The 24,892-nt window shown below is 38.0% G+C and overlaps 3 protein-coding genes across 3 annotated transcripts; all 3 read right to left on the bottom strand.

The window, feature by feature from the left end:
- Nucleotides 1-69: 69 nt before the first annotated feature.
- LOC132701756 (uncharacterized) lies at nucleotides 70-1,322 on the bottom strand. The gene is made up of 4 exons (XM_060669929.1): nucleotides 1,182-1,322; nucleotides 714-922; nucleotides 377-520; nucleotides 70-324 (listed from the first exon to the last, which is right to left on the bottom strand). Exons 1-4 carry the CDS (start codon nucleotides 1,186-1,188, stop codon nucleotides 220-222), a joined length of 465 nt encoding a protein of 154 aa, XP_060525912.1. The 5' UTR covers nucleotides 1,189-1,322; the 3' UTR covers nucleotides 70-219.
- Nucleotides 1,323-1,450: 128 nt separating this feature from the next.
- On the bottom strand, nucleotides 1,451-2,374 carry LOC132702352 (uncharacterized). Its single transcript, XM_060670934.1, has 4 exons — nucleotides 2,210-2,374; nucleotides 1,832-2,034; nucleotides 1,634-1,777; nucleotides 1,451-1,577 (listed from the first exon to the last, which is right to left on the bottom strand). Exons 1-4 carry the CDS (start codon nucleotides 2,214-2,216, stop codon nucleotides 1,491-1,493), a joined length of 441 nt encoding a protein of 146 aa, XP_060526917.1. The 5' UTR covers nucleotides 2,217-2,374; the 3' UTR covers nucleotides 1,451-1,490.
- Nucleotides 2,375-2,958: 584 nt separating this feature from the next.
- On the bottom strand, nucleotides 2,959-23,349 carry LOC132702249 (neutral alpha-glucosidase C-like). The gene is made up of 14 exons (XM_060670781.1): nucleotides 22,987-23,349; nucleotides 22,695-22,799; nucleotides 22,398-22,622; nucleotides 22,182-22,338; nucleotides 15,955-16,172; nucleotides 15,700-15,889; nucleotides 15,073-15,648; nucleotides 14,759-15,016; nucleotides 8,360-8,609; nucleotides 8,136-8,287; nucleotides 7,629-7,739; nucleotides 5,368-5,492; nucleotides 3,129-3,208; nucleotides 2,959-3,058 (listed from the first exon to the last, which is right to left on the bottom strand). The coding sequence occupies exons 1-14, from the start codon at nucleotides 23,118-23,120 to the stop codon at nucleotides 3,009-3,011; spliced, it is 2,631 nt and encodes an 876-aa protein (XP_060526764.1). The 5' UTR covers nucleotides 23,121-23,349; the 3' UTR covers nucleotides 2,959-3,008.
- Nucleotides 23,350-24,892: the final 1,543 nt, after the last annotated feature.

Below are 24,892 nucleotides of genomic sequence, written 5' to 3'. Positions count from 1 at the left end.
TTTTTGTCGTTAGTTAATAGCGCAAATCAATATAATACGGCCCTGTTGCCGGCCTGTCGAGCGATGTAATTAGGATTAGATGCAAGCGGGAGCTTGTCGTCGATAGATTTGTTGATTAGATTTCTTGTTGTAAAGAAAAGAATATAAATTAAAACTGCGAATTCCACGTTTTATTCTTCCAACCTGCAAAACTCCGAACAAATAGTGAAACGTTAACAACTATTCATAATAATTATATGACGTTTCCTCAAGAACGAGAACTTCGTACTCGTTGTGCCCCTCCTCTTTGCCGTTGTTTACGATATAGCACAACCCCCGGTGAACCTGTAACGCCATCTTTGTCCAAACACTAATTAATTACGACGAGTTTTCTTACTTTTCCCACAATCAGCGAGTTTTCGAAACGAACGCGCCCTATATGCAACGTGTCACCGCCTGGGGCGTTTCCCCCGTACACGGCGCCCTTTGGAACCTGTCCATCCGTCACCAGAACCCAGTCAAGTTCCCTTTCACAAAGCGCCTGTGGCAAACAATCATGCAGGCAACACTACCAACTATAGTAACCAATTGTAGTACATTTTGTTCAAATTAATGTTAATAAATACCATGACAATATGAAATAATGTTCCCTCGAAAAGAGGTTATGTTGGCACTTTAGGATTTTACGTGTTACGTTTGCGCCTGACCGCGATAGAAAACTGCAAGAGACTTGCCTGAAATCCGATATGGGTCTTTTCTTCTCCGTTGGAAGGGCTTGCCAGATAGCGCCTGGCGGGAATGTATTTGGCGATTGTCGGGGAGCTAAATTGATGTTCTTGCACTTGGGCGACGTATACTGGGTCACCCCGAACGTCCATACCAACTTGGACACTCGCCGACGGCACGTCTTTGCCAACAGTTAACACTCTGCCCCAGTAGAACGCTTTGGAAAAAAGACATTGTCGACTTAGATGTAACGAAAGATACCGCTACTGCTGCCGAAGATCATTCAGCAGGCTTTGCTATACTTTGACGTTTCAAAACTCGCCAGTTTTACTGGTGGCTCCACCTAAGAATCTTTATGTAAACTTCAACGTCTTTGAAAGTCGAAATAAATTTAATTTGTGTTATAAATCGAACCTCTTTTAATCTATTCCTTTGTACATGATTGTTCGTAAATTTTCCATACGTCTGCGACTTACGTTCCATTTGGCATCGATTCCTGGCTTAGTTTGAATAACTTCGCCTTTTTGGATGTCAAATTGAGTTGGGTTCACGTACTTACGAGTTTGCATTTAAAACGATGCCATATTTTCCCGATTTTCGATTGTTTACAAACGACGTAAGTGGGATTCTCGGAAACATGACTCATCGCCATAGGCGTTCCATGAGGTTGTTTTTCGACAATTATCGGCCTTTGTAAATGAGCCAACTGCTAAAGAAAACGCACAACAATAAGAAAATTATAGTAGCGTTTATTTAAAATATAACAAAGTATTAATTAAAAATTACTATATACTACTAAGAACGAGAACCTCGAAATCGTTGTACGTCGTCTCTTTTCCCTGGAGAGTAACGTAGCACAACCCATGCTGCACCTACAACGTTACAACACGCGCTTTACGGCCATTTTGCGTAACGCAATTTTTCTTACTCTTCCGACAACGAGTGAATTTTGGAACCGAACGCGTCCAATGTGCAAAAGGTCACCCGTTGTAGTGTCTCCTCCAGGTACGGCACCCGGGGGAATCTGTCCGTCGTTCACCGGCACCCAGTCCAGTAGTTTTTCACAGAGGACCTCGTCCGGAAATTTCACTTTGCTGTGACATGGTTTAAAATATCAATGACTCACCTTAAAATTGAAAACGGACACTTCTTGGCCGTCGTGAGGCACCAAAAGCCCATTTTTTGGGGGAATGTATTTGCCGGGAAGCAGATGGCCAGAGTGATGCCCCTGCCCCACATATATCGGTTCACCGTCCAGATCAATGCCGGCTTGAAACGCATTACGTGGTGTATAGTTGCCCATGTGCATCATTTCGTTCCAATAAAATGCTTAAATAAATAATTTAGTCCAATTGTAACGTTATATAGAATATTTAAATCGGGCAACTTATGACGTCACGTGCGAGCGACGCCGCGGTACGTTACGGTCGAAAACTCACGGATGTTTCTATGTTCTGCTTCGAAACGTGAACATAACCAAAAAGCAGACTTAAAAAATATTTACCTTCCATGTTAGGCAGTCGTCGTGGCGGAATATGAATTAATTATTGTCCTCTCCTGGCCCTTGCTACTAGAGAAGAACGTGACTGTAAGTCTGACGTGGCCCCCCAACTTTTACCTCAACACTTTGCTTATCGATTTCCGTAGCAGATTCGTCAGACTATTGTTCAGTGGCGTACCGTATTTTTAAGCACCGGTGCGCTTGATGCCGAAGTGGTTTCCAATCATTTTGAAGCAAATTTTGAGAAACATAAAATAAAAAATCGAGTTGCGAATATAAACAAAACATTAAATATAAAATGGATCAAGCTTTCATAAAGCATTTGGACTTTAACGGCTGCGAATAATGATTTGCCTTGGCGCGCTTCTTTTCCAAACCTTTTAACGTGCAAAAATCTAATCATACAGACTTGCCCAGGGCAATCATATGGTAGCTTTAATTTATCTCTTTAAAGTTCATCGCATTCCGCAACAGCGGTTCTGGAGAGTGGCAACCTTTTGCGAACGGCCACACTGATTTTTCGCAGACGCGCTTACGCTTAAATAAATCATCGAACACGTAAATACCACCCAGCGACCGAATAAATTGTTTTAACCTAGTGCTACTTTGCGGAGCTCCCGAGGTGATTCGTTATTTTGCTTAAAGATGGCTGATATTTAGTTTTACAGTCGTGTAAAACTTTGACCAGTTGGAGATTGGTAGGATCTTTGATGTGGTAGAACTCCGTAAAATTGAAAAAAAAAAAAACAAAATCTTAATCAAAAATAAATTTATTTGCACACATTCGCAGCGCTATATCCGCTTATTTTTTTACGCCAGCAAAGGGCAGACTCACGATGTTGTACGTATCACCTAAACGAAAAAAGAAACGATTGAAAACGAACCAATCATCAGAAGGGGGATTGAGAATTTAAGAACCTACCTTTGTCGGTCTTGTTAAACAATTTCACCTCTTCAATTATGAACTCCAAACCTTTTGGATCAGCCTTTTCATCCAGTTCTCTGCAATAAAAAAGACTTTATTTGCTCTGTCGTTTTTTTGTATTTAAAAAAGGACAAGCACCTTATTTAGAAAAAGGACAACAAGGTTGCTTTCGAAAAATCGTCGCTGGGCGGGGCGAGATCGTCACGAAACAACCTTGTATTTGAAAAATAAACCGCTTCTTGTCCTAGAGGGACGCATTGTTTTTCTATCGTGCTCCTGCGGACTACTATGAAACTTTCGCAAAATCGATGTTATTACATTGTGCATGCGTCCTGAATAAAGTGACTTACAAGTCTCTTCGAACTTCAAAGTCACGGCAAACTTTGGTAAATATAAAAATTTGTACCAGTAATAGCGATTTACAATAATAATTTTATTTAAATATCTCGCGCACCCTGTATAATAGACAAGAACGGTAAATCAGGAAATTGTAGTTCACGACCCAGTTTACGGTACTCTTTAAACCAAATCTTTTGACGTTTTTCATAATGGTAAATGGTTTTCGATAAAATGTTTTTTTTTTTTTTGAAACTATGCAGTACGCCGAAATAGTTAATGACGTCATCGCGATTGGACTGAGCGCGAGCATAAATACAAAAATTGTAGCTCTTGATGCAGCTCATAATACCGTTTAGCCATATTGTCTACAAATTTTGATTTACGGCAAACGATTTGCTCTGGCAACGAACAATTTTCGGAGTTTTTTCGATTTTTGTCTAAAATTGAAAGACCCTGTATATAATCCAAAAAATTGCTGCAATAAAAGTCATAGCACCGGATCTTCCGCGTCTCTTGGTTAAAGAATTTCGCCGATCGGGTTAATAGTTTTGGAGAAAATAATGTTTATCTCTAAACCAAAATAACCCAAAATAAAAAATAAAGAATTTTAAAAATATACTTTTCGATGTTCGATGGCGCCCAGTTACGTCGGTTTAAATGTAATTGTGTACTTCTACTTCTCCGCGAAGTCTGTGGCTGCAAATTTAGTGCAAAAATTGAACTGAGGTGGCTTTTACTTGATGAAAATCCATTTAACAAAATAAATAAGAACTAAGAAGATTTTTTATATTTACAAACAACTATATATACCGAAAAATAGCCATAAAACCTTAATTAATGTTGTGAGAATTGAAGTTTAAAACAGAGAGGTATTTAAATCTAACTGATCGTAAAGCAATACATTTGAATGTCTCATTTTGATAATCTCCATGGCTTCCAATAAATTTAATTAGAATCTAGACTATTGTTTTTAAACGCTCTTTTATGTTCGTTAATGCGTTTCTTGAAGGATCTACCTGTTTGTCCAATATCAATTTTAGGACAAGATCCGCATTTCAAGCTGTCGACACTTGATTTTTGAGATTTTGGACATTTCGTTTTATTGTTTTTTAAAAATTTTCTTATTGTGTTGTTAGTTCTGAAAGCTATTTTTAAACCACATTTGAAACTTTTTAACAGGGTTCTCCTATGTATGTAATTGTTTTAAATTGTTCGTGTTCTGTATTAGGCTCTGTATTAAGTGGTGTTGTCGGAACAATTGTCGTGTGAAAATATATAATTTCGTGAAAATCTTTAGTTCTTATTTATTTTTTTAATATTATACGGCATATGGCGAACACCCTGTACAATAGATGGAAACCTTAAATACAAAAATTTTTGCTGTATAACAAACTGATAACTGGAACAATCTTTTAGTTATCGCCAATTATCAGGATTAGGGTGTGGGGGGGGGCATTTTTTTTTAATATTTGGCGCACCCTTCTACATTTTTGAAAAATTGTCATGAATAAAAGTTTATGAAGTCAAATCTCGGTTTTCGAGAAATTTCTTAGACTCTTGGACGCAGTTTTTTATATATTTTTTAAATACTTCGCGACCCCCCCAGCCCCCCAATTTCAAATAAGCTTCATATGTGTGCCAAATTTGAAGTCGATAGCTTCAAATTTCGGAAACTTATCGTGTTTCATAGCTATGTCCAAAAAAAATTAGAAAATCGAAAAAAATAATGGCCGCCAGTGTCGTTTTTTTTTCGACGCTGATTCGATCTGTACCAACGGCGACGCTGTTGGACGCACGGCTGTTGAGATTTGGAGTTTAGTGAGGAGTGGGTATACTTTCGCCTTAAATGACGACAACGGCAGCATAGAAAAACACTTAAGATGTGTACAGTTCTTACTTAATGAATATGGCGTCGCCCTTGCTGGCGTCGTAGTCCAGTTGCAAGTAGAGGAAATTGTTCGACTCTTGATACTCGAAACTCTCGTAGTCGTCGATGTAAACTATCCCGGTAGCTTTACCGTCCTGAAATTGATCATGCGGAAAATTCCTTTGGTAAAGTTACAAATCGATTGATAACTTTGTGGCCTTGTGAACCAGTTGACAAAATGAAATTTCCATTATTTTGGTTTGTTGAGATTTATGACGACTCATAATTGTATTATTTGGTAGTGGCCATTTATCATGTTTTAGACGTTTTGCTATTTAAGGGTTGCTGTTACTTTTATGATTTTTTAAAAATTATTGGTACTTCATTAATATAGGCCAATTTTATTTTAATAAACTGCACTGAATTTTTTTTTTAACTGCGTTGAATCATTTTATTCTAAGCAATAAAAAAAATGTATTACAAATTGCTTTTTTAAGAGTTGCTGTTATTTTTATGGTGGGTCTACGAGGTTAGCGCCAAAATTTCCCGGCCTGACATAGATGCAGCTCCAGTATCACGATAAAACTTTGCCTTTTTTAAATATATATCTTAGTAGGCTGCGAAAAAATATTGAAGTCTTGCGTTTTTTATTGACAACATTTTAAACAGGACGTGTCCGAAAAAATGTCTCAAATAACGCAAATTGATTATAGTGCAGTCATAAGTCATTGACAAAAGAAGGGTTAGCACCTAAAATTTAATTAAAAACTACTTAACAGGAAGAAAGCAAAAGGTGGTCCTGAACGGGGTCGAGTCTGCTTGCCTAGACATAAGAAGTGGAGTTCCTCAAGGTTCAATTTTAGCTCCTGTTCTGAAGCCTGTGATAGAAACTATTGTGACGAGCGATGACACTATGGTTCTCTATTGTGACCCTCTATCGAAAAAAGAATCAATGGAGTGGCGTCGTAAGAGTGAAGCACCTCCAAGAAAATTCAGAGTTTGCCAGTCAACAAAAAAGGTGATGGCAATGATCTTTTGGGATTGTGAAGGAATTCTTTTGATAGATTTTAAAGAAACTCATAATACTGTAAATTGCGAGACTGCATACGTGTAAAACGTCGAGGAAAACTGACCAGAGGCGTGCGTCTTTTGCACGATAATGCACCTGTCCATACTACTGGTGTTGCACAAGCTGCCATTTTAGAGTGTGGGTTCAAACAGATAGATCATTCTCCCTATAGTCCAGATATGGCCTCTAGCGACTATTATTTGGATATTTGAAAAAGGATTTACGCGGACAGCGGTTTAACGCAGACAAACAAAAAGAATATTTTTTTAAAGGGATTTAGTTGTTAACAAAGAGATGTAATAAGTGTATTGAAGTTAGGGGGATTATATTGAAAAATAAAAAAAAAATACTCTACTTTGTTTCTTTCATATTCAGGTCGGGAAATTTTGGCGCTGCCCTCGTATGATGCACTTTCTAGGACCGTTTGTAAGCACTCGGTTAACAACTCTCGACGAGGCAACTGCGCTGTTCCGTTAATCCGCATTCATTCTACCGTATTATATTTTTCACCAATTTTATTATTAATATACTGCACTGAGATTTTTGTAACTGTGTTGAGTGCATTCATTCTAAACAATAAAAACTTCGGTATAATAAATAAAATAAAAATAATAACTCGCATATATACGTAATAAAGATTCAATTTACTGTTTTGTCGAAATATAATACAATAATATACGGGGTATCCCCCGTTTAAACTATCAAAGGTTTTTAGTGCCTTTATGGTTGTATATTGTTATACCGTAGAAAATAGGCGAAGTCTATCAAAAGTTTGCACTTAACCTCTTAAATGTTTAAATTGAAAACTAAATATTAAGTTATAATTACATTGATAAATTAAATGTAGTATATTATTAAGTTATTACAAGTAAAAATAAAAAGAATAAAATTGAAAATCAAATTATAACATGAAATATTTTTTAAGGAATTTATTTAATTGAATGTGATTTTACTGAATCGGGTATACTAATAAAAATTATAACAGCGTTATAAGAAAATGATCTGCTGATCAAAAATAAGACAGTGGATGTCTGTAGGGGTGCCTTAAAGCCACTGATTGAAAATCACGTAACTGTAATTTAACTAGTAAGTAGGACGGATTGGATGTGCTAATAATTTCAAAAACCATAGGCCCCAAAAAGTACTTGAAAGTACTGTCAATTTTTAGCCAGGTAAGTAATATTTATTGTTGATGCCACTTTTACACAATCGCAATACTTACATTGTCGGGAACCACGATAAGGGTGAAGGGATCGGACCGCATTTCCGTTGTCGATCTTTTCACGGTCGCTTTGGTCGGTATTATGCTGCCCGCGCGGTAGAACACGGGACTCTATGTGAAAAAAGGGCCATTGCTTAAAACATTTTCCGCAATGCCAGTATAGCCTTAAATTAAAATTAAGTATATAATTCTAACTTATAATATGAACTTCTAAAAACACCCTGTGCACAAAATCATATTTTATTTAATACAAATTTAAGACAGACAAAATAATTCCCATTTTGGTGCAGAGTCTTCTTACAGTCAGTCTAAATACTTCAGTAAAAATACTTAGTCGTGGCAAGATTGCACCTCACACGCTTGATTTATAGTTGCATTTTTAGGTTATGTTATTTAAGTAGAGGTACATTTTTTATAATTTTCTATCCACATTACTTTTTAAACAATATATTTTTAATGCAAAGCTCACCCAGATAATAAAGGCAACACGTCCTCAAAATCACTTACGAAAGTCATATCCAACGCGATGGTTTGGGTTCCCGCTTTGAAGACGTTTTTGGCGCCAGTCACTTGGTACCAAAGGGCGTCGCTCCCCGGTAAGTAGACGTCGACCTCTTTCACGTCGGCCTCGTAAACGGAAGCGGCCAAGATATCAGTACCTAGCAAGGACCGACAGGTGCAATACGTGCAAAAAAAGGGGCAAGGGGTTTTTTGTGAAATTCCAAGCTTACCGAGCAAAAGCTGGTCGTTGATTTCGTACGCCTTGTCGTCGTCCGGATACTCGTAAAACAGAGGTCGTATCACTGGATCTCCCGTTTGCACATGCTGGTAGAATAAGGTGTACCAGTACGGAATGTGCTGGTAACGTAGTGCCATCGCGTCACGGATCTTCTCTTGCGTTTCTTCGGAAAATCGATACGGCTCCCTTCTGGGAACGTCCTGGTTCGCGTGAGCCCTGAAGAACGGCAGCCATATGCCGATCTGTAAAATGCGACGCGACGAAACGCCGAATCAGTACAATTAAATTAGAACAAAAAATGATTTAATGATTTTTTGACAGCTGTTTCGGCCGTGTCTGTAGCAGGGACGTTGTTGGAGATGACCTAAGCGCATATGAGCTACCTATGTGGTGTTGCCAGTAACGTATATCAACTTTCATTTTTAATACACCCTGTATATTATTACATTTTTAGATTCTGCGAAATATTCTGGAACTTTTTTAAGTAACATGTACCAGTTAGTTTTTAATTTTTTTGCGGTTCCATATTAAATTGCTTTATCATAATTTAGTATGAGAATTAGCTTATGGCGTACAGAGCGTTCATAAGGTAAAGCCATTGAAGCAAATTTTCGAAACCTACGAAGAAGGGAAATTCCAAAACCGGTGACAAACTTAGAAGAAAATGGAACCACCGTTTTAGCATATTTTCACGCATTTCCACATACATCCATGCCGGGGGTTAAAGATGATTTACATTTAGGTCTATCGTCTTCTTCTTCTTCTTTTGGGGTTGGCGCTGCTACTAGGCAATTTGCCAGCACTATTTAGAACTGCCACACATAATCGAGACTGTTCTCCTGGGGAAGGTTACTTTTCAGACTTCTGTTTCTATTTAAGAGGCTTATAAAGCTGCTAAGGAGATAGGGTCAGTTAGTAAGCAGACTCAGAGCACACAAAAACTTCAGACAAACAGGCAAGACTGTCACATCTAAAAAAAAAACAAAAAAAGGACAAACAATTTCCAGCATTTTGGATCTTGGGACGGGCGTTCCTGGCCTAGGATGGACCATGGGACCAGGCTCGTCAGATGTGAGACAAAACAACAGATTCAAGTAAGTGTTCCCCTACCGCGCAGTGTCCAGTTCTCATTCTAATTATAGTAGTATGTAGGTAAGCTCAGAAAACCATCTTCTATTAGGAAAATTTAGTTGTATTAACTCTCTATATCTTTTACCTTTGTCTTATATTGGGTTTTTCCACCGTTCTCGAAAACCATTAGTAATATCTCTAAGAATTGTATTCTTCACTTCATGTATGTCCAGTTTGATATTCAAGGGGATGTTTAGGTCTTTTCCTATTTTAGCCAGAGCATCCACTTTTTCATTACCTACAATACCCGAGTGTCCCTGTATCCAAGCCATCGTAACATCTTCTCCCATACGTTTAGCCTTTATCGTCATCTCTTGGACCTGTAGCGTTATGTAGTCCATTTTAGTGTCGGTATTTCCATTTGAAATTTTAGCAATCCCGCTTAGAGAATCTGAGAAAATGATAACTTTTGTTAAGGCTCCTTGTAGAGCAACTCTTTGTCCCTCCTTCATTGCTATCGTCTCTGCTGTGGCAATACACATTTCTTTGTGAAGTTTTGCCGAAAATTTATAATTAATTTTTGGTAGGTCTATCTTATGCGTCCATTCAACGGATACTGAAGAAGCGCAATACGCATAATCAGAAAATGATTACCTTGCAATCTGTTCTCCCTCGTGATGCACCATTAAGCGTAGAGTTTGGTAAGGTGATATTGGTGAGACTACAAGATTTTTTGAAAAAAATTATTTGGACCTACGAGTGAAAATTTTCACGGGAGGGTATTTTCAACACTTTCAAATCCGAAATTTGTCAGAGAAAAGCGATTTTAACATACATTTGGTTTCAACGTGTTTTGTTTGCTGAAAATAGATTTTTGTATCTACAACGAGCATTTTTGACGAGGAAAATTATCTGTATATTTTACGAACAGTAGTTATAGATTTTTTAGACAATTTGGAGGCGGCCAGGACAGCTGTGAGGCTGGCGAGCTGCGGGCTCTGGAGGGAGGGAACCTTCAATCGGGGTCCGTACGACATTTTAGAGGGCTGTCATGATCCCCGAGATGACCTTCTTTGATAAATTGACCTTTCTCTTTCCATCAAGGGAAGATTGGAGAGAGGGCAGAGTCGGCTTCTGGGACGGACTTGTCTGGTACACGGACGGGTCCAGAATGGGAGATCTGGCCGGAGCTGGAGCGTACTGCGAGACAACGGGATGAAGCTTGTCGGTCCCTCTGGGTCAGTACTGCACTGTGTTTCAGGCGGAAATTTTCGCTTTATTGATGGCGGCCAGAGAAGTGCTTCAGCTCAACTACGGAAGCAGGAGAGTCTTCTTCTGCTCGGATAGTAGGGCTGCACTCATGGCGCTGAAGTCAGTGCGTACGCGCTCCTTGTTGAGAAAGGAGTGCAAAGGGGTACTGAGGAGGGTGGCTGAGGAGAGAAAGGTCACGTTGGTCTGGGTCCCGGGTCACACCGGTGTCCGGGGCAATGAGGCAGCGGACGCCTTAGCCAGGGAGGGCTCCTCGCATAGGCATATAGGGCCAGAGCCCCGCTTGGGGATCGCCCCGTGTGTGAGGCGGGGAGCTCTCGCAGCCTGGGCGAGAGACCGGGCCGCGAGGGGCTGGAGAGTTGCTCCGGGAATGAGGCAGGCGAGGCTTATGATGGATGGGCCCGCCCTTCCTCGGACCAGGGAGCTGCTTAGACTGACCAGGAGGGAGTGTAGAGCACTAACAGGGGCCTACACAGGACATTCCAGGCTTAAGAGGCATCTCTGCTTGCTAGGCATTGGAGACGACCCGGAGTGTAGGTGGTGCATAGAAGGGGAGGAGACCCCGTATCATCTGCTCACCGAGTGCCCTGCCTTGACATGGGCAAGATTGGGAGTCTTCGGAACGGCCCTGATCGATCCGGACTCAGTGCACGGTATTGGGCTAAAGGAGAGCGGCCTGGGGGCACAACGGGCCCATCTGGTGGCCTAAGTGCTTGGACGCCCGCGAGGGCGCCCCCCTTTAATACCAATACCAATACCAATAGACAATTTGTCAATAATGTTACATTGCAGATGTTGCACGAATACAGTAAGTCAAGAACTTGCAATCATGTTTGAAAGCCTATGGATAAGGGGTCTAGGTGCATGGAATTGGCCACCCTGTATATTACACCCGTTGATGTCTACCTTTAGGGCGCTATTAAAGAAAGAGTGTTTAAAACTCCAGTTGGAACAATAGAAGAATTCAACAACATGCTCGGAACGAAATTCAAAGGAAGTCAATCCATGGATGTCAAGCATAATATCTACCTGTACGTGATTAAAAACAATTTAAATCCGTTTATTAGACTTTAACATTAGTTTTGTGTATAACAATAGCATTCCAGTTTCACTGGTACAATTACTCACCGGAACACGCTAATAACGGAATATTAAGATTATTTATGTCAAAGAAAAATTTGTTTACAAAAGACTTCACCATCCAGAGCTTGCTACCGAGATGAAATGTGATTTCATTAATTCGCATCAATTGCTAAATTTAGGTTTTTTGCTTATAACTCGAAAACCAGTGAAAATAGATATATAGATATAGATATAGATATAGACAGATGGATGTAGATAGATATAGATATATAGATATAGTTTGGCACTTTTAGATGGCAAGTTAATTGTTCATTTACGTGCAGAATCTAAAAATGTTACGAGTATTTGGCAACACTGCATGACCACAAATATTTTACATAGGTAGCTCATGTTGGTTTACATAAGTAACGAACATTTCAGGTTTTTACCGTAAGTGATTCTCCAGATACGTCTAATTGGACGTTTGCCGTGAATAACCCTGTATATAAACAGGTAGTAATTGATTTTGAGTTGTCGGTGTAGGGATATAAATTAATGAAGTTAACAACGGAGAGGCATTTAAATCCAATTGGTCATTAAGTAATCATTTTGTTAATGTCCATAGCTTCCAACCAAATTTATTTTTTTTTTGCTTTTTGATTGATTATGTAAAATATCAAAATTATCGTCAAACTTGTGCTTTTCTGAATTTAAATGGTTACAATCCGAACTTTTATTTTTACACGCCTTTTTACCTGTCCGTCCCTTATAAATTTTGGGACATGATCCACATTTCAACTGGTAGACTCCGGATTTTTGAGTTTTTCATAATTTAGTTTTATTGTTTTTTTAAAAAATGTCCTACGGTGTTTTCAGTTTTAAAACCAAATTTAGATAGACGTTTCGAACTTTTCTTGATAGATGTATTTTTTGTTTTATAATATTTTTAAATTATAATTAAAATATATATTTTAATATTAAAAAAAAATCTGTAGAAACGGGTACTGTCAAAACTCTATATAGCGACATTGAAGGGACTGTCATAAAAGGGTTATAGGCACTTGAACATTATTTTATATACATATTTTAACATCTACTTAGGAACATTTTATATAAATATTTAATTTTTTATATTTATTTAATTTATATTAATTTTTATACATTTAATGTTGCAAATAATCGGTCATTTTCTTTTGAATTTTTTTAGTATGCTAATACGTATCTTGTACTTTGGCTTGTATTTTCACCATTTCTTCGAGAGAAGCATTTCTCTAGCAGCTTAACTGAATTTAAGGCTTGTTGAATGGTTGGTGGTGTTCCCAAATCAAATTCTTCATCTTCTTCCTCGTGGTACTCTTCCCCACCCTTTCTTGCTTGTTGTAATATAGCTTCCTCTGCCTGATCTATCACCATAAAATGTTGCAACTTCTCACTTGTAAACGTAATTGTTGTTTGAAAACTCCACTCGCTTAGTAGCTGATCATCTTCCAAGTCCTGTTGTTAAATTGTTTCTGCTGTCATCTCTTTTCAAGCTTTACTAATAAAGTTGACTGCATCTACCATATTAATGGAAAATTTGTCTTCGGACTCGATCATTAAAATGTTTTTCCTGTATCGACTCTTAAGACTTTTTATTACGCTCTGGTCCATCGGCTATAATACACTTGTTTTGACTGGAAGAAATGCCAATTCAATGTTCCGTAGATTTTGAATATGTGCAAGGCAGTTATCTAAGAGAAGCAATATTTTCCTCCTCTTTAATTCTGCATCCCATTTCCGCATCTCCTCTTCAAAAATTTGCGATGCCATCTATTCAGACTTGTTTGCCTTGTAAGTGACCGGCAAATGCTTGATGTCTTTAAGAATATCTTGAGCCTTTTACTGATATTTATTTGTGTTCATGACTAGCTTTATCTGCTTTTAGGATTTAGGGTAATGGAGGTTTTGATTTTTTAAGGATTTTTGAGGTTTAAAATCCAATTTCATTAGCTGCTTGAGATGGCAGTTTGTTTAGGATAGACTCGACGTTTGAGATGATTTCCTGTTTTAGAATAATACTTGGGGCAAGGACGAAGTTGGAACCTTTTGCAAGAACTGCTTTTTCCGTGTCCGGTGGTACATTTACCACGGTGTTTGGTAGTTGAGAAGAGTTTGATGGTTTCACTAACGTTGACGTTAGTTTTTCAAATTTCTGAATGTGATTTTGAGTAGAAGATAAAAGAAGATTTTCAGCTTCGTCATGAATTGTGTTTCAGAGGGTATCGAACTGGGATGGGGGCAAGATGGAAGCAATTTCAATATCTAGAGACAGAAGAGTCTTATTGATTTGATTTCTTTCTCGAAGTAAAGCGAAACTAGATTTTAGAAGAATTGTATACGCGGATGAGGTTTTGACATGATGGGATCTTTTAAGAAAATTAGGGATTACTTTACAACGTAACAAAAAGGTCAATGTACAGAGTAATTTTACCAGTTTTAACTTTCTCCATTTGCGCTTGATATCCTCTCCATATAGCCTTGTTAATTTTTCAAAGAAATTTCCACAGGCTACTGTAATACTATTTACCGAGAGTCTATAGAAATTTATTAGCAACCTAACAGTCTTAACCCCGACTCAGATATTTACCTGTCACCATGTGGGAATCATAAAAAGCCAGTCAGTTTCAGTTAAGTTCGACTCAACAAAAACCGATACAAGAGGAATCCAGAAGTTTAGTAAATAGTATAAACAATTTGGTTTTTGTAACATATTTTGCAGAATTGATAGTTAGCTTTCCTTTATCTGCTCTTGTAAATACTAAATTATTTTGGGAAGCCTTATTTTCAATCGGTTTTACCATAGATATATGTGAACGATTTACGATTTACTGCTAGTTGTAAGTTGAGATTTTATTAAATTAGCTAATCCGTGTTTGTTCACCATATTGTCGTTATGACAGTTAATAGCAACCTCGCAATTAACCCCTAAACAATTTAACTCCTTCGATACCTGGTACCATCTGATGGCCAAATTTTCGTCCGTCTTTCCATTGAAACCGGGAATATCGGCTCCGTAGACCGCGACCCCCACCAAGTTTGCGGTGAGCGCCATCGGCACCGTGTATCGTAGGTTCTCGTAGTCGCCGTAGTTGTCCCCGCTCCACTTGGAAGCGTACCTTTGGCTCCCGGCGAAGTACGACCTGGATAAGATGAACGGTCGCAATCTTCCGTTGTCGCGGTCCATCAAGCCCTTGTGGGTCGACATTGTCTAAAAGTAAGAGTAAATCTCATGCTCAGATTTGCACCCGCCTGACTTTCGCTCACATGCAACATTCCGTAGATGTTATGAATATCTCTATGTTTCACGTTGCCGTAATGGACTGTCGAAAATGGCGCTGTCCTTTCGTACAGATTGTCGAACAGCGTCGGCTCGTTCATATCGTTCCAGAACCCTCCCAAGGTAGAGGTGGACGGGAAATTCTCGTAGAGATGCTGCGCCGCGTAGAAATCTCTCGCGGCTGGGTTCAAAAAGTCGATCCAGCTCGAATTACCCGGCCAGCATTCGCCGATGAACGGGTCGGATCCGTTTTGATCCTTGATGAAGAAATCGTTAGCCAAGGCTTCCGTGTAGACCGGATAGTATGGATCGATTTTGATGTGAGGGTCGGAAATGGGTACGATTTTACGGTGCCCGTGGGAGTCGACAAAGTTCAACATCTCTATGGGATCGGGGAACCTGTCGAGGTTCCACGTGAACCATTTACGATCCGAGGTGTACTCGATGTCAAGCCAGAGCACGTCCAACGGGAATTTGTTATCGTCGAAGTCTTGGATGGTAGTTTCGACGTCTTCGGTGGTGTTGTACGCCCATCGGCACTGGTGGTAACCCAGTACCCACAGCTAAAAGAACCCGCAATTAGTGTCGACGCGGTCAGCAGAGCGTAACCAGACCTGGGGGAGATGTGGTCTGCCGGTCAGGTCTACGTACTGTTGGACCGTGTCTTTGAAGGAGGACCCGAGCAGCACGAACAAGTCCAGCGTGCCGCCGTCCACCATGACGTAGGCGGAACTGGCTGTCGTGTCTATGTCGATGTACATTTCGGCGGCGTTATTTATGAATATGCCCGAAGAGTATTGTTTTCTGGGTGGAAAAGTTTCCAAAGCCAATAAAAGGATGTGTCCGTAAAGAAGAAAACGAGCCCTTACCCGACACTGTAAAGGGTGGGAACCGATCCGTACATGGCCTCGGTGGTATCCAGGTCGAATTTCATAGCACCGTAGTCAGTACTCCTGAATCTATAAGGATCGATGCTCAAGTCGGCCGTATGTCTCAGATTGACCCAGTCGACGTGCTCCAGCAGACCAGCCAGGATCTTGGTGCCTTTGAAGTTGACGGCGAACGTGAACGCTTGACTATCGGCAGTCTACAATTTGACGAGGTGATATTATGTTTTAAGTTTAGATGGTAAATCGAGATTAAGGAATAGGGTATGAGGTAAATATGTGAGAACTCGCTGGAATTTTCTTGATTCCCATCACTCTATGAAGGTATACGATCATTATTTGCTACCTGTAGAGCACCAAAAAGAACAAGATATAAAAGATTTAAACCTAAATATATCAGCGCAGATTATATGGCAGCAAGACGGTACACTTCCTCACAATGTTGTACAAGTGAACATTGTTCTTAATATGGAATATCCCACGGGTTGGACAGGGAACGGCGGAACTATGGATTGGCCAGCCAACAGCCCCCATTTAACTTCAATGGATTTTTTCTTTTGGGGACACACGTGCACAGAACTCTTTATAATAATGTCGTTGAACTTACAGCAGTATTTAGAATAGTTAAAGATTTTTTTACATTATTGTTGTTGCAGTCGGTCACGGCACTCTTTGAAATTATTTAAAAATTTCCTATTTTTGACGATTTCTCAAAAACGAGTAGACTAAAATATAAAGTGTGTTACATCATTGTAATCGGAAAAGATATTCTATTAAACACATATATAATATACAGGGTGTTTAATTTAAAAAAAATATGATGTAGGCTTATATGTCAGAAAATTGATAGTGTCTTGTTTTATACGTCACTTGGGGAAAAACTAGGCTACCAACCCTACAAAAAGTTACAGCCAATTAAAATGTTATCAGGATTAGTTGGTTACTTTTCGTGAAACTAACAAAATTTTCATAGCTCTTTTAGTTTTTAAGATACAGAACTAGATATCAACTTATCAAAAATGTGAAAATTGTTTCTTATGTAACTTTTCCCAAATACCTCAATTCCGTGTTCGGAATTAGTATACAGAGTCAAGTCAAAAAGTTATCGGATGTTACTTTCTTTTTAAATTGAACACCCTGTACACAGAAACAATTGAAAGTCAGATATTGCTAGCGAAAAATTAGTAAGTTTGCATCAATGGTTTTATAACAAAAAGGAACAACATAACAAAACACAAAAAAATACAATATTAAAAAAAATAGAGAAACAAATTTTTAGGGGTAATGCCCGATTGGCACATTATCATAATCCTTTGAATAGCGTTAAATAGAATTCGAAATCCTATGTTGTAATATCGTGTTTTATGTATTTCATTTTGTATATTGTCCTATAAAAAAAAACTTAAATTGAAAATTGAACTTCCCTTAAGAGCATTATGACTAGATGTAGGTAAACAGGTATACTGGGTAAATGGAATATTTTCCAGCAGTTTTGAAATAACGTCCTCAGTGTTTTCTAGCGTCCTTGTTGTACCCTTTCAAACATTAATATTGATTCTCACTGCGCCTGTTCCTGGTGTTGTGACTATTAAAAATACAGATAAGTCTGCCAAATAAATAATAATAATAGTACATTTATTCAGCAATGTTCAATTTACAATACAATAAAATACCAATGAACAACATAAATTGCAAAAAAGGAGATGAAAGCAATTAAAATTGTTTCAAGTTGAACCTCCATAAAATAATATATAGCAACTATTTTAAAATTTTTAGTTCGCATGAGATAACTATAGCAAAAAAAGAAAACGCGTATGTGTACATAAAAATTAAAAATTGGATAGAAAATTTTAGGACTGAACTTACTCGAAAATCACTTGCAGTTTGCTTGTTGACTGAACATGTCTTGTCTTATTTTTTTAAAAAAGTTTAATGGTGATAATGCTTTTAAAGAGGGATGAACGGTATTGTAAAGTTTGTAAACATTATAGGAGAAGCTTCTTTGAAAAAGAGACGTTCTGTGTCGTGGTTGAGAGAAAGACCCCTAAATCTAAGGTTCAATCTGTGAACATCTGTCCGATATGTTATTTTATTTGTCAAGTGAGGAGGCTTGGCTAAGGGAATAAACCCCGACAGAAAATGCTGGTCCTCCAGGTTGGGGGTTGAGGCGTAGAGCCAGCACCCCTGCCCTTGGAAAAAATTTATTAATCGGTTAAGATCCTACTACGAACTTGAAACCTGATTTAACAGACGACGACTTTGCAAACGAAAACGGATTATGAATATTGGATCCTGGAATATAAAAGTCTTACGAACAAAACAAAAAGAAGTTTTAGAAGAAATTAGACGATTTAAGATGCATGCATTTATACAGTGGTGTAGATAAGGCCAGCCGAGCCAAAGCAGGTGTGTTGTTATTTATAAAAAAGAGACTAGCCAAAAATATTAAAGATTGGGACGCATCTAATGAACGTATATTGAAAGTCGAACTCAAACTGAAAGGCTTTGAAACTGTTATAATAGCAGCGTACTTACCCTCAAATGACGACATGGTCGCACATAAAGACGACTACGATTCCATAAGCAACAGAAAAGAGATTATTCTTATGGGTGACAAGGACATCCATAAGTATACTTGGGTTCAGGCCACTCTCCAGAGAAAATCAATTATTGATTTTATTGTAGCTAGACAAACCTCGTATCATTACCTCGTAAAGACAAAAGCTTTCTTTCCATTGATAATTTATTCAGAAAAACAGCCAACAACAAATTGTCGAGAAGAAACACATGAAATAACATATAAATTGGATGGTCTAAAACGGGAACCGACAGCATTCCTATATACACTCAGGTTAAATTTAAAACTCAGTAATTTAACATATTCATCTGGTTTAAATACCTATAATAGCATATTGAGATGTATACGAGAAGCCGCAATGGGGGCCTTGGGAGAAAAACAAACAAATAACTCACATAAGATGACCGAATGGTGGAACGAAGACGTTGAACAATTGATATCAGAAAAGAAACAAGCATATAACGCCTGGCTGACTACAAATAGAACAGAAGATAGAAGATACTATCCTCGCTGCTCCTATGAGGTTAAAAAGCTGTACGAAAAGCGAAAAATGATTTATGGGACAACAGATGCATGCAAATCGATCAGCAAATAGGATACATTAGAACCAGTGAAGCATGGAGAACTCACTGAAAACAGACAGAAAAGAAAGCGTCCCTATCACCTTCATACAGCCAAGTGAGTGGGTATGCCATTATAAACAACTGTTCACCGAAAATCGCCCAGAATTTATAAGAGAGAGTCAAGACGAGAGTATAAGTTTAGATAGCTCACTTACAGAAGAAGATTTAATAACAGAAGAAGAAGTAAGAAAGGCTCTTAGAGAAATGAAAAATGCCTAACTAAAACTGTAAAACTCTACCACTCACTTTTATGTTAAGTTCGGACACCAAACGATCTCTATTCTTTCCAAAGAGCGTAACAGATGATTTACTTGGATTAATTATCAATCCATGGCGTGCTGAAAAATCTGTTAGTTCTTTTAAATCTGCATTGATCAATTTTCGAGCCGTATACCGAGTACCGGGGTCAAATGAGTATAATGCCTGGGTGTCATCAGCATAAAAATATGCCTTAACATACATGATACAAAATTGCCGGTGTAAATTGTAAATAAAAGTGGCCCCAGTATGGAACCTTGCGGCACACCGCAACTAACAGTTTCTATAGCCGATTGACCTGAACTCCTTTCACCATACTGCATTTGATCATCAAGATAAATTTTTATTATTATTATTATATTATATTGGTAAAATTAGTATAGTATATTAGTAAGAAATGGTGGAATTCTGGGGCAACACATTAACGATATTTCTCCATTTATTAAATCTGAACCAGATGCCAAAGATTGAATACTACAAAGTTGCGCTCTCAGCTCATCGATACTAACAGTAGAAAACCAAAATTTGTTTTTAAATTATTTCGGTAATACTGTAGCAACATAGGATCCGCTTGTTGTTTATTTTTGGAAAACTGTAGGAAATACTTAAAATCTGAAAGTCTGTTTAATCCATCACGAAGGAATATATTTGTAGTTTTAGATGTTACATTTAAATTTCTTAACCTTTTCCAAAGAACTTTACTATTACTTCCATTAGAGACAGATTCTAGATATCTTATCTTTTTAATTTTAATTGCTATGTTAGTTTTGTTGTTTATAGCTATCCCAATGACTATCATTTTTTGTAGTTTTGTACTTTTTAAAAGCTTTATCTCTCAGTTTAATCAGAACTTCCACGGTTCCAAGGTTGTTTGGAAAGTCATTTCGTTTTTTCCCGTCAGAGGACTTAATTACGTTTTTTCGAAATCAAATTCACACTTAAGCCGCATAACCATTATACGTCTTGAGAGCTGATATTGCAAGGCTTGTGTGTGAAAAAGTTCTATTAATTCTACGCAGTAGTTTTTGGTTGGTGCCCTTTTAAATATGAAGAGCAATAAGCAGCATTTTCTTCATATTTTACTTTTTTACTTCAGAAATGGTAAAAATGCTGTCCAAGCGACAAAAAAATTGACGGATGTGTATGGAGAAGGCGTGTTAACAGTACGCCAGTGCCAGAACTGGTTTGCAAAATTTCGATCCGGCAATTTTGATGTCGAAGATGCACCACGGTCTGGAAGGCCGGTCGAAGCTGACAAAGATGCGATAAAGGCATTAGTTGATGCAAATCGGCGAATAACCACACGAGAGATCGGTGAGAGATTAAATTTGTCGAATTCGACTGTTTATGGCCATTTGAAAGGCATGGGCTTAACCTCGAAGCTCGATGTGTGGGTGCCCCATGTCCTTACGGAGCGAAATTTGTGTCGTCGCGTTGACGTGTGTGATTCGCTCCTCAAACGTCAAGAAAATGATCCATTTTTAAAGCGGATTATTACTGGGGACGAAAAATGGGTTGTATACAACAATGTTAAACGCAAGAGGTCATCGATCAGAAAAGATGAACCGGCTCAAAGCGTGTCAAAAGTCAACATTCACCAAAAAAAGGTGATGCTCTCCGTTTGGTGGGATGTCAAAGGAATCGTTTTTTTTTTGAGCTTTTGCCGGACAATACAACGATTAATTCAGGAGTCTATTGTCATCAACTGGACAAATTGAATGATTCACTTAAAGAGAAGAGGCCCGAATTAATCAACAGGAAGGGTGTAGTGTTCCACCAGGATAATGCGTGACCTCACACAAGTTTGGTCACTCGCCAAAAACTTTTACAGCTTGAATGGGACGTACTGCAACATCCACCATATTCTGCTGATCTGGTGCCTTCCGACTACTATTTGTTCCGGTCCCTGCAAAATTTTTTGGATGGCAAAACCTTTACCTCAATTGAAGATGTCAAAAACCACCTGAACCAGTTTTTTGCCAGCAAGGACCAAAACTTTTATGAGAGGGGAATTATGTTACTGCCAGAAAGATGGCAAAAGGTGTTGGACTAGAATGGCCAATATATAATTTAATAATATATTTATTCATTATACGAAAACTGTCTTTCATGTTCCCCAAAAAAAACGAAATGACTTTCCGAACAACCAATTAGAATAGAAATCATTAGCCTCAATTCGTTTGTAAATACCACTGGCAAAACGGCATCTCTGCGTTGCACCACGTTTAATTTTTATGGATGATATTTATATTTCAACATACAACATCTAACTCTTTTTTTCTTTGTTGTCTTTGTTAAATTCGCTTTTTATATCAACAGCCTTTGTTCTGGGTATTTAAAAAGCACCTACTAATAACGGTAATAGCTATAACAGCTTACTCACCTTTGCTAATGTAATTCCAAAGCTGCTTCAGAATTTTCATTACTCTGTATAAAACATACCAGCATAGCATATTTTTCATAATAGGCTATTATTAAAAGAAATTGATAAGAATCGTGAACTGCTTCCAGTTTGTTGTCATAGCCTACTATTTTATTATGTTAAATTATGTTTCTGAAAAAAGGTGCATAGTATCATATATATTTTTAAAACAGTGAAAAAAGAGACATTTTATTGTCTATAAATATACATTTCGCCAGTATTTTCAATTTTCATCTACTTTCTATCTATAAAAATAACGGAGATACTCCGCAAAAGTACCAAGAATGGGACACCCCGTACAATATGTTCAAACCTTCTGGATACATACGTTTTGCATCACCAACCGGCTACCATCGAAAGTATTCTCCAGAGTACTGCCTTTGTAGAACTCTATGCTGAACGGCGAGAAAATAACTTTAACGGAATTGTTCTCGTCGTCATCCATCGCAATCACATAGGTGTCGTTTATATCGAGAGAGGTGAACCTGAAACGACCGATCACAAAAAAAATCGTTCTCCGATACTTGGCGGATCAGCCACTCACGGGCGTTTGACTGGTTCCTTTTCCAGTGCATATTCCAGATGGTATCTGTGCCTGTCCGGTTCTTCGATCTCCACCCTGTAACGCTGATTCTGCACTCCGGTGATGGAAAGGACCAAGGAGTCTCCCTTTTTATTGGTCAAATTGAACACTACTGATTCGTCTTCCACGCCGACGTAGCTAGCTGAGAAGATTTCCTCCGATCCGAGCATCTTGGTCCTCAATTCGCTATGAGGCGGGAAATGGAAGAAATTCAGTTTCATTTTTTTAAAAGGAGTTAGACGTGTATGGTATACTTACGTACAGAAGGATCTTGTGGAACAGTTGTAAGGGTAGGGAATGTCTAAATTAGTATCGGCTACAGCCGAGGTGGTGAGGAGGGTCACCGCTAGGATAGCCGACGCCCTGGATAAACATTATTATAAATCAATTATCGAATCTGGCTTCAAATTGGTATTTTACTCGCAAACACTCGAGATAATTCGAGGTATTTTAAAACTCTTTTCTAAATTAGAAAAAAGAAACTTGAAAATGCTCATATTTATCTGTTAAGTGCTATGATGTTTCTATAAATTTTTAGTTGCTTTCTTACCTGATCATTTTGACTAGCGAGCGCGCAAATGGCGGCTGTTGTGACCCACTGGCTTTTATATCGAGTTGCTTGTTATCAAAAGTGAGTAGATAAAGATGAGGGCTTCGGCAACGGCGTCGAAACCACTTTAACATCACATATCTATGGTGAGAGCCTAATATGACAGAGAAAGTGCAAATGAAACCTACGAGCTGGCACTTTTTTTATGAAACGTTTATTAATTTTTGGATAATGGATAATTATTCTATGTCACTTGCCCATTACGGACCAAAACTAAAAGCAAAGGGCGCATATTAGTAGAAGTTCAGTGCATTGCAGTAGCTACCTTAATTAATTTAGTTTATTTACCGTTTGTACCGACAAATATGTAATTAACATAGGGAAAAAAATACAATTACAAAGCAGCAAAGAACCAGGAAAATTATTATATAACGGTTATAGATGTAATTAGGCTCGAAATATTTTACTAATCAATTGTTGTTGCATGTTGTTTAAGTTAGATTCGAATCAGTAGTGAGGCACTTATCTGATATCTGCTGGATATTTAATTGCTATCGGTCGTGGCAGGAACATGTGTACAAAACGAAATTATCTGCTTTAAATCGCCGTTCTCCATGAAAAACCGTTTATTACAAAGAAGTCTTTATAATAAACATGAATGGTTAAAGTCTGTTCATAGATATAAGAAAGTGTCTAGCTGATACGAATTAAGGAAAGACCCGGGCAAGCTGTAAGAATGAAATACGGCCGAACAGGTCCGTACTTTGCTTAGAATTTAATTATTTGGGGTTTTGTTAGGAAAGAGACTAAACAATATTTATTTATTTATGTTTAAATCTAAAATAATATTTTTAAGGAAAGACCCGGGCAAGCTGTAAGAATGAAATACGGCCGAACAGGTCCGTACTTTGCTTAGAATTTAATTATTTGGGGTTTTGTTAGGAAAGAGACTAAACAATATTTATTTATTTATGTTTAAATCTAAAATAATATTTTTTTTTAGTAATTTATTTTTACATTCAGATTACTTTTTGTTATTCAAAAGATAAGTCCATATCTGGGATTTTATTTCTCCGCCGATTTACGACACGCCCGTATACCCAATAGAAACCGAACTCGGACATATTTAGATGGGACCATGCGTTGCGTAACGAACGTTCATTTTAGCGATTCGTCGCCATCTAATTCGTTGTTTTTATGACAATCGCATTGTGGACTTAATCTGTGTAAGCGTTTCGATAGTCAGCGGAAGGGGGGGGGGGGTGTCGTAACGTCTCGCCCAATTAAAATGTGAACACCGCAGTCGAGCAATTTGTTACGCTTTCCTGACCGCCTGCGTTTATCGATTTGGGATGATCTGTGTCCATTTTGGCGTTCAAAATTTATGTTTTCGCGCGATCGCGATTGCCCAACGATCCCTTCTAATGATAAACGCCTTGATGATTCCCATGTGGGGGGTTATTTTGAGTAGCTAATTATAGCTAAGTTAAATTAAAGCGTGGTATTACGTGGTATGCTATGGACGGCTAAGCAGAGCGTTTCCTAAAGTTGTTCCAACTCGATTTTGACAAAAATGTAGATATACAGAATATACGCCAAAATTTCCCGCTAACCTCGTATATGACCTAAAGGGTAGTATAATTCGATAAGGCGGACGTTACTGGACTTAATGACAATAAACCCCAATGCAACAGACGATAAAAGAATTTTGTCTGAAGCAGACAAATTTTCAAAAAAAAAATGTTTAGCTTTAGTCTATTTCATTAAACTTTATTATTTATAATTGCTTTTATTTATTATTTAGTAGCATATCAGATTAATCTAGATAAATTAATTTAATAGTATACAGGGTAGTTTAAAATATACGATCAAAATCAAATCATCAAAACTTTGATTTTCCAAAAAT

Source organism: Cylas formicarius, unplaced genomic scaffold (genome assembly GCF_029955315.1).
Source record: "Cylas formicarius isolate icCylForm1 unplaced genomic scaffold, icCylForm1.1 PGA_scaffold_5__7_contigs__length_24384050, whole genome shotgun sequence".
Lineage (NCBI taxonomy): Eukaryota > Metazoa > Arthropoda > Insecta > Coleoptera > Brentidae > Cylas > Cylas formicarius.
Note: the sequence above shows the minus strand (reverse complement) of the source record. Positions and strands in the feature narration are given on the sequence as shown.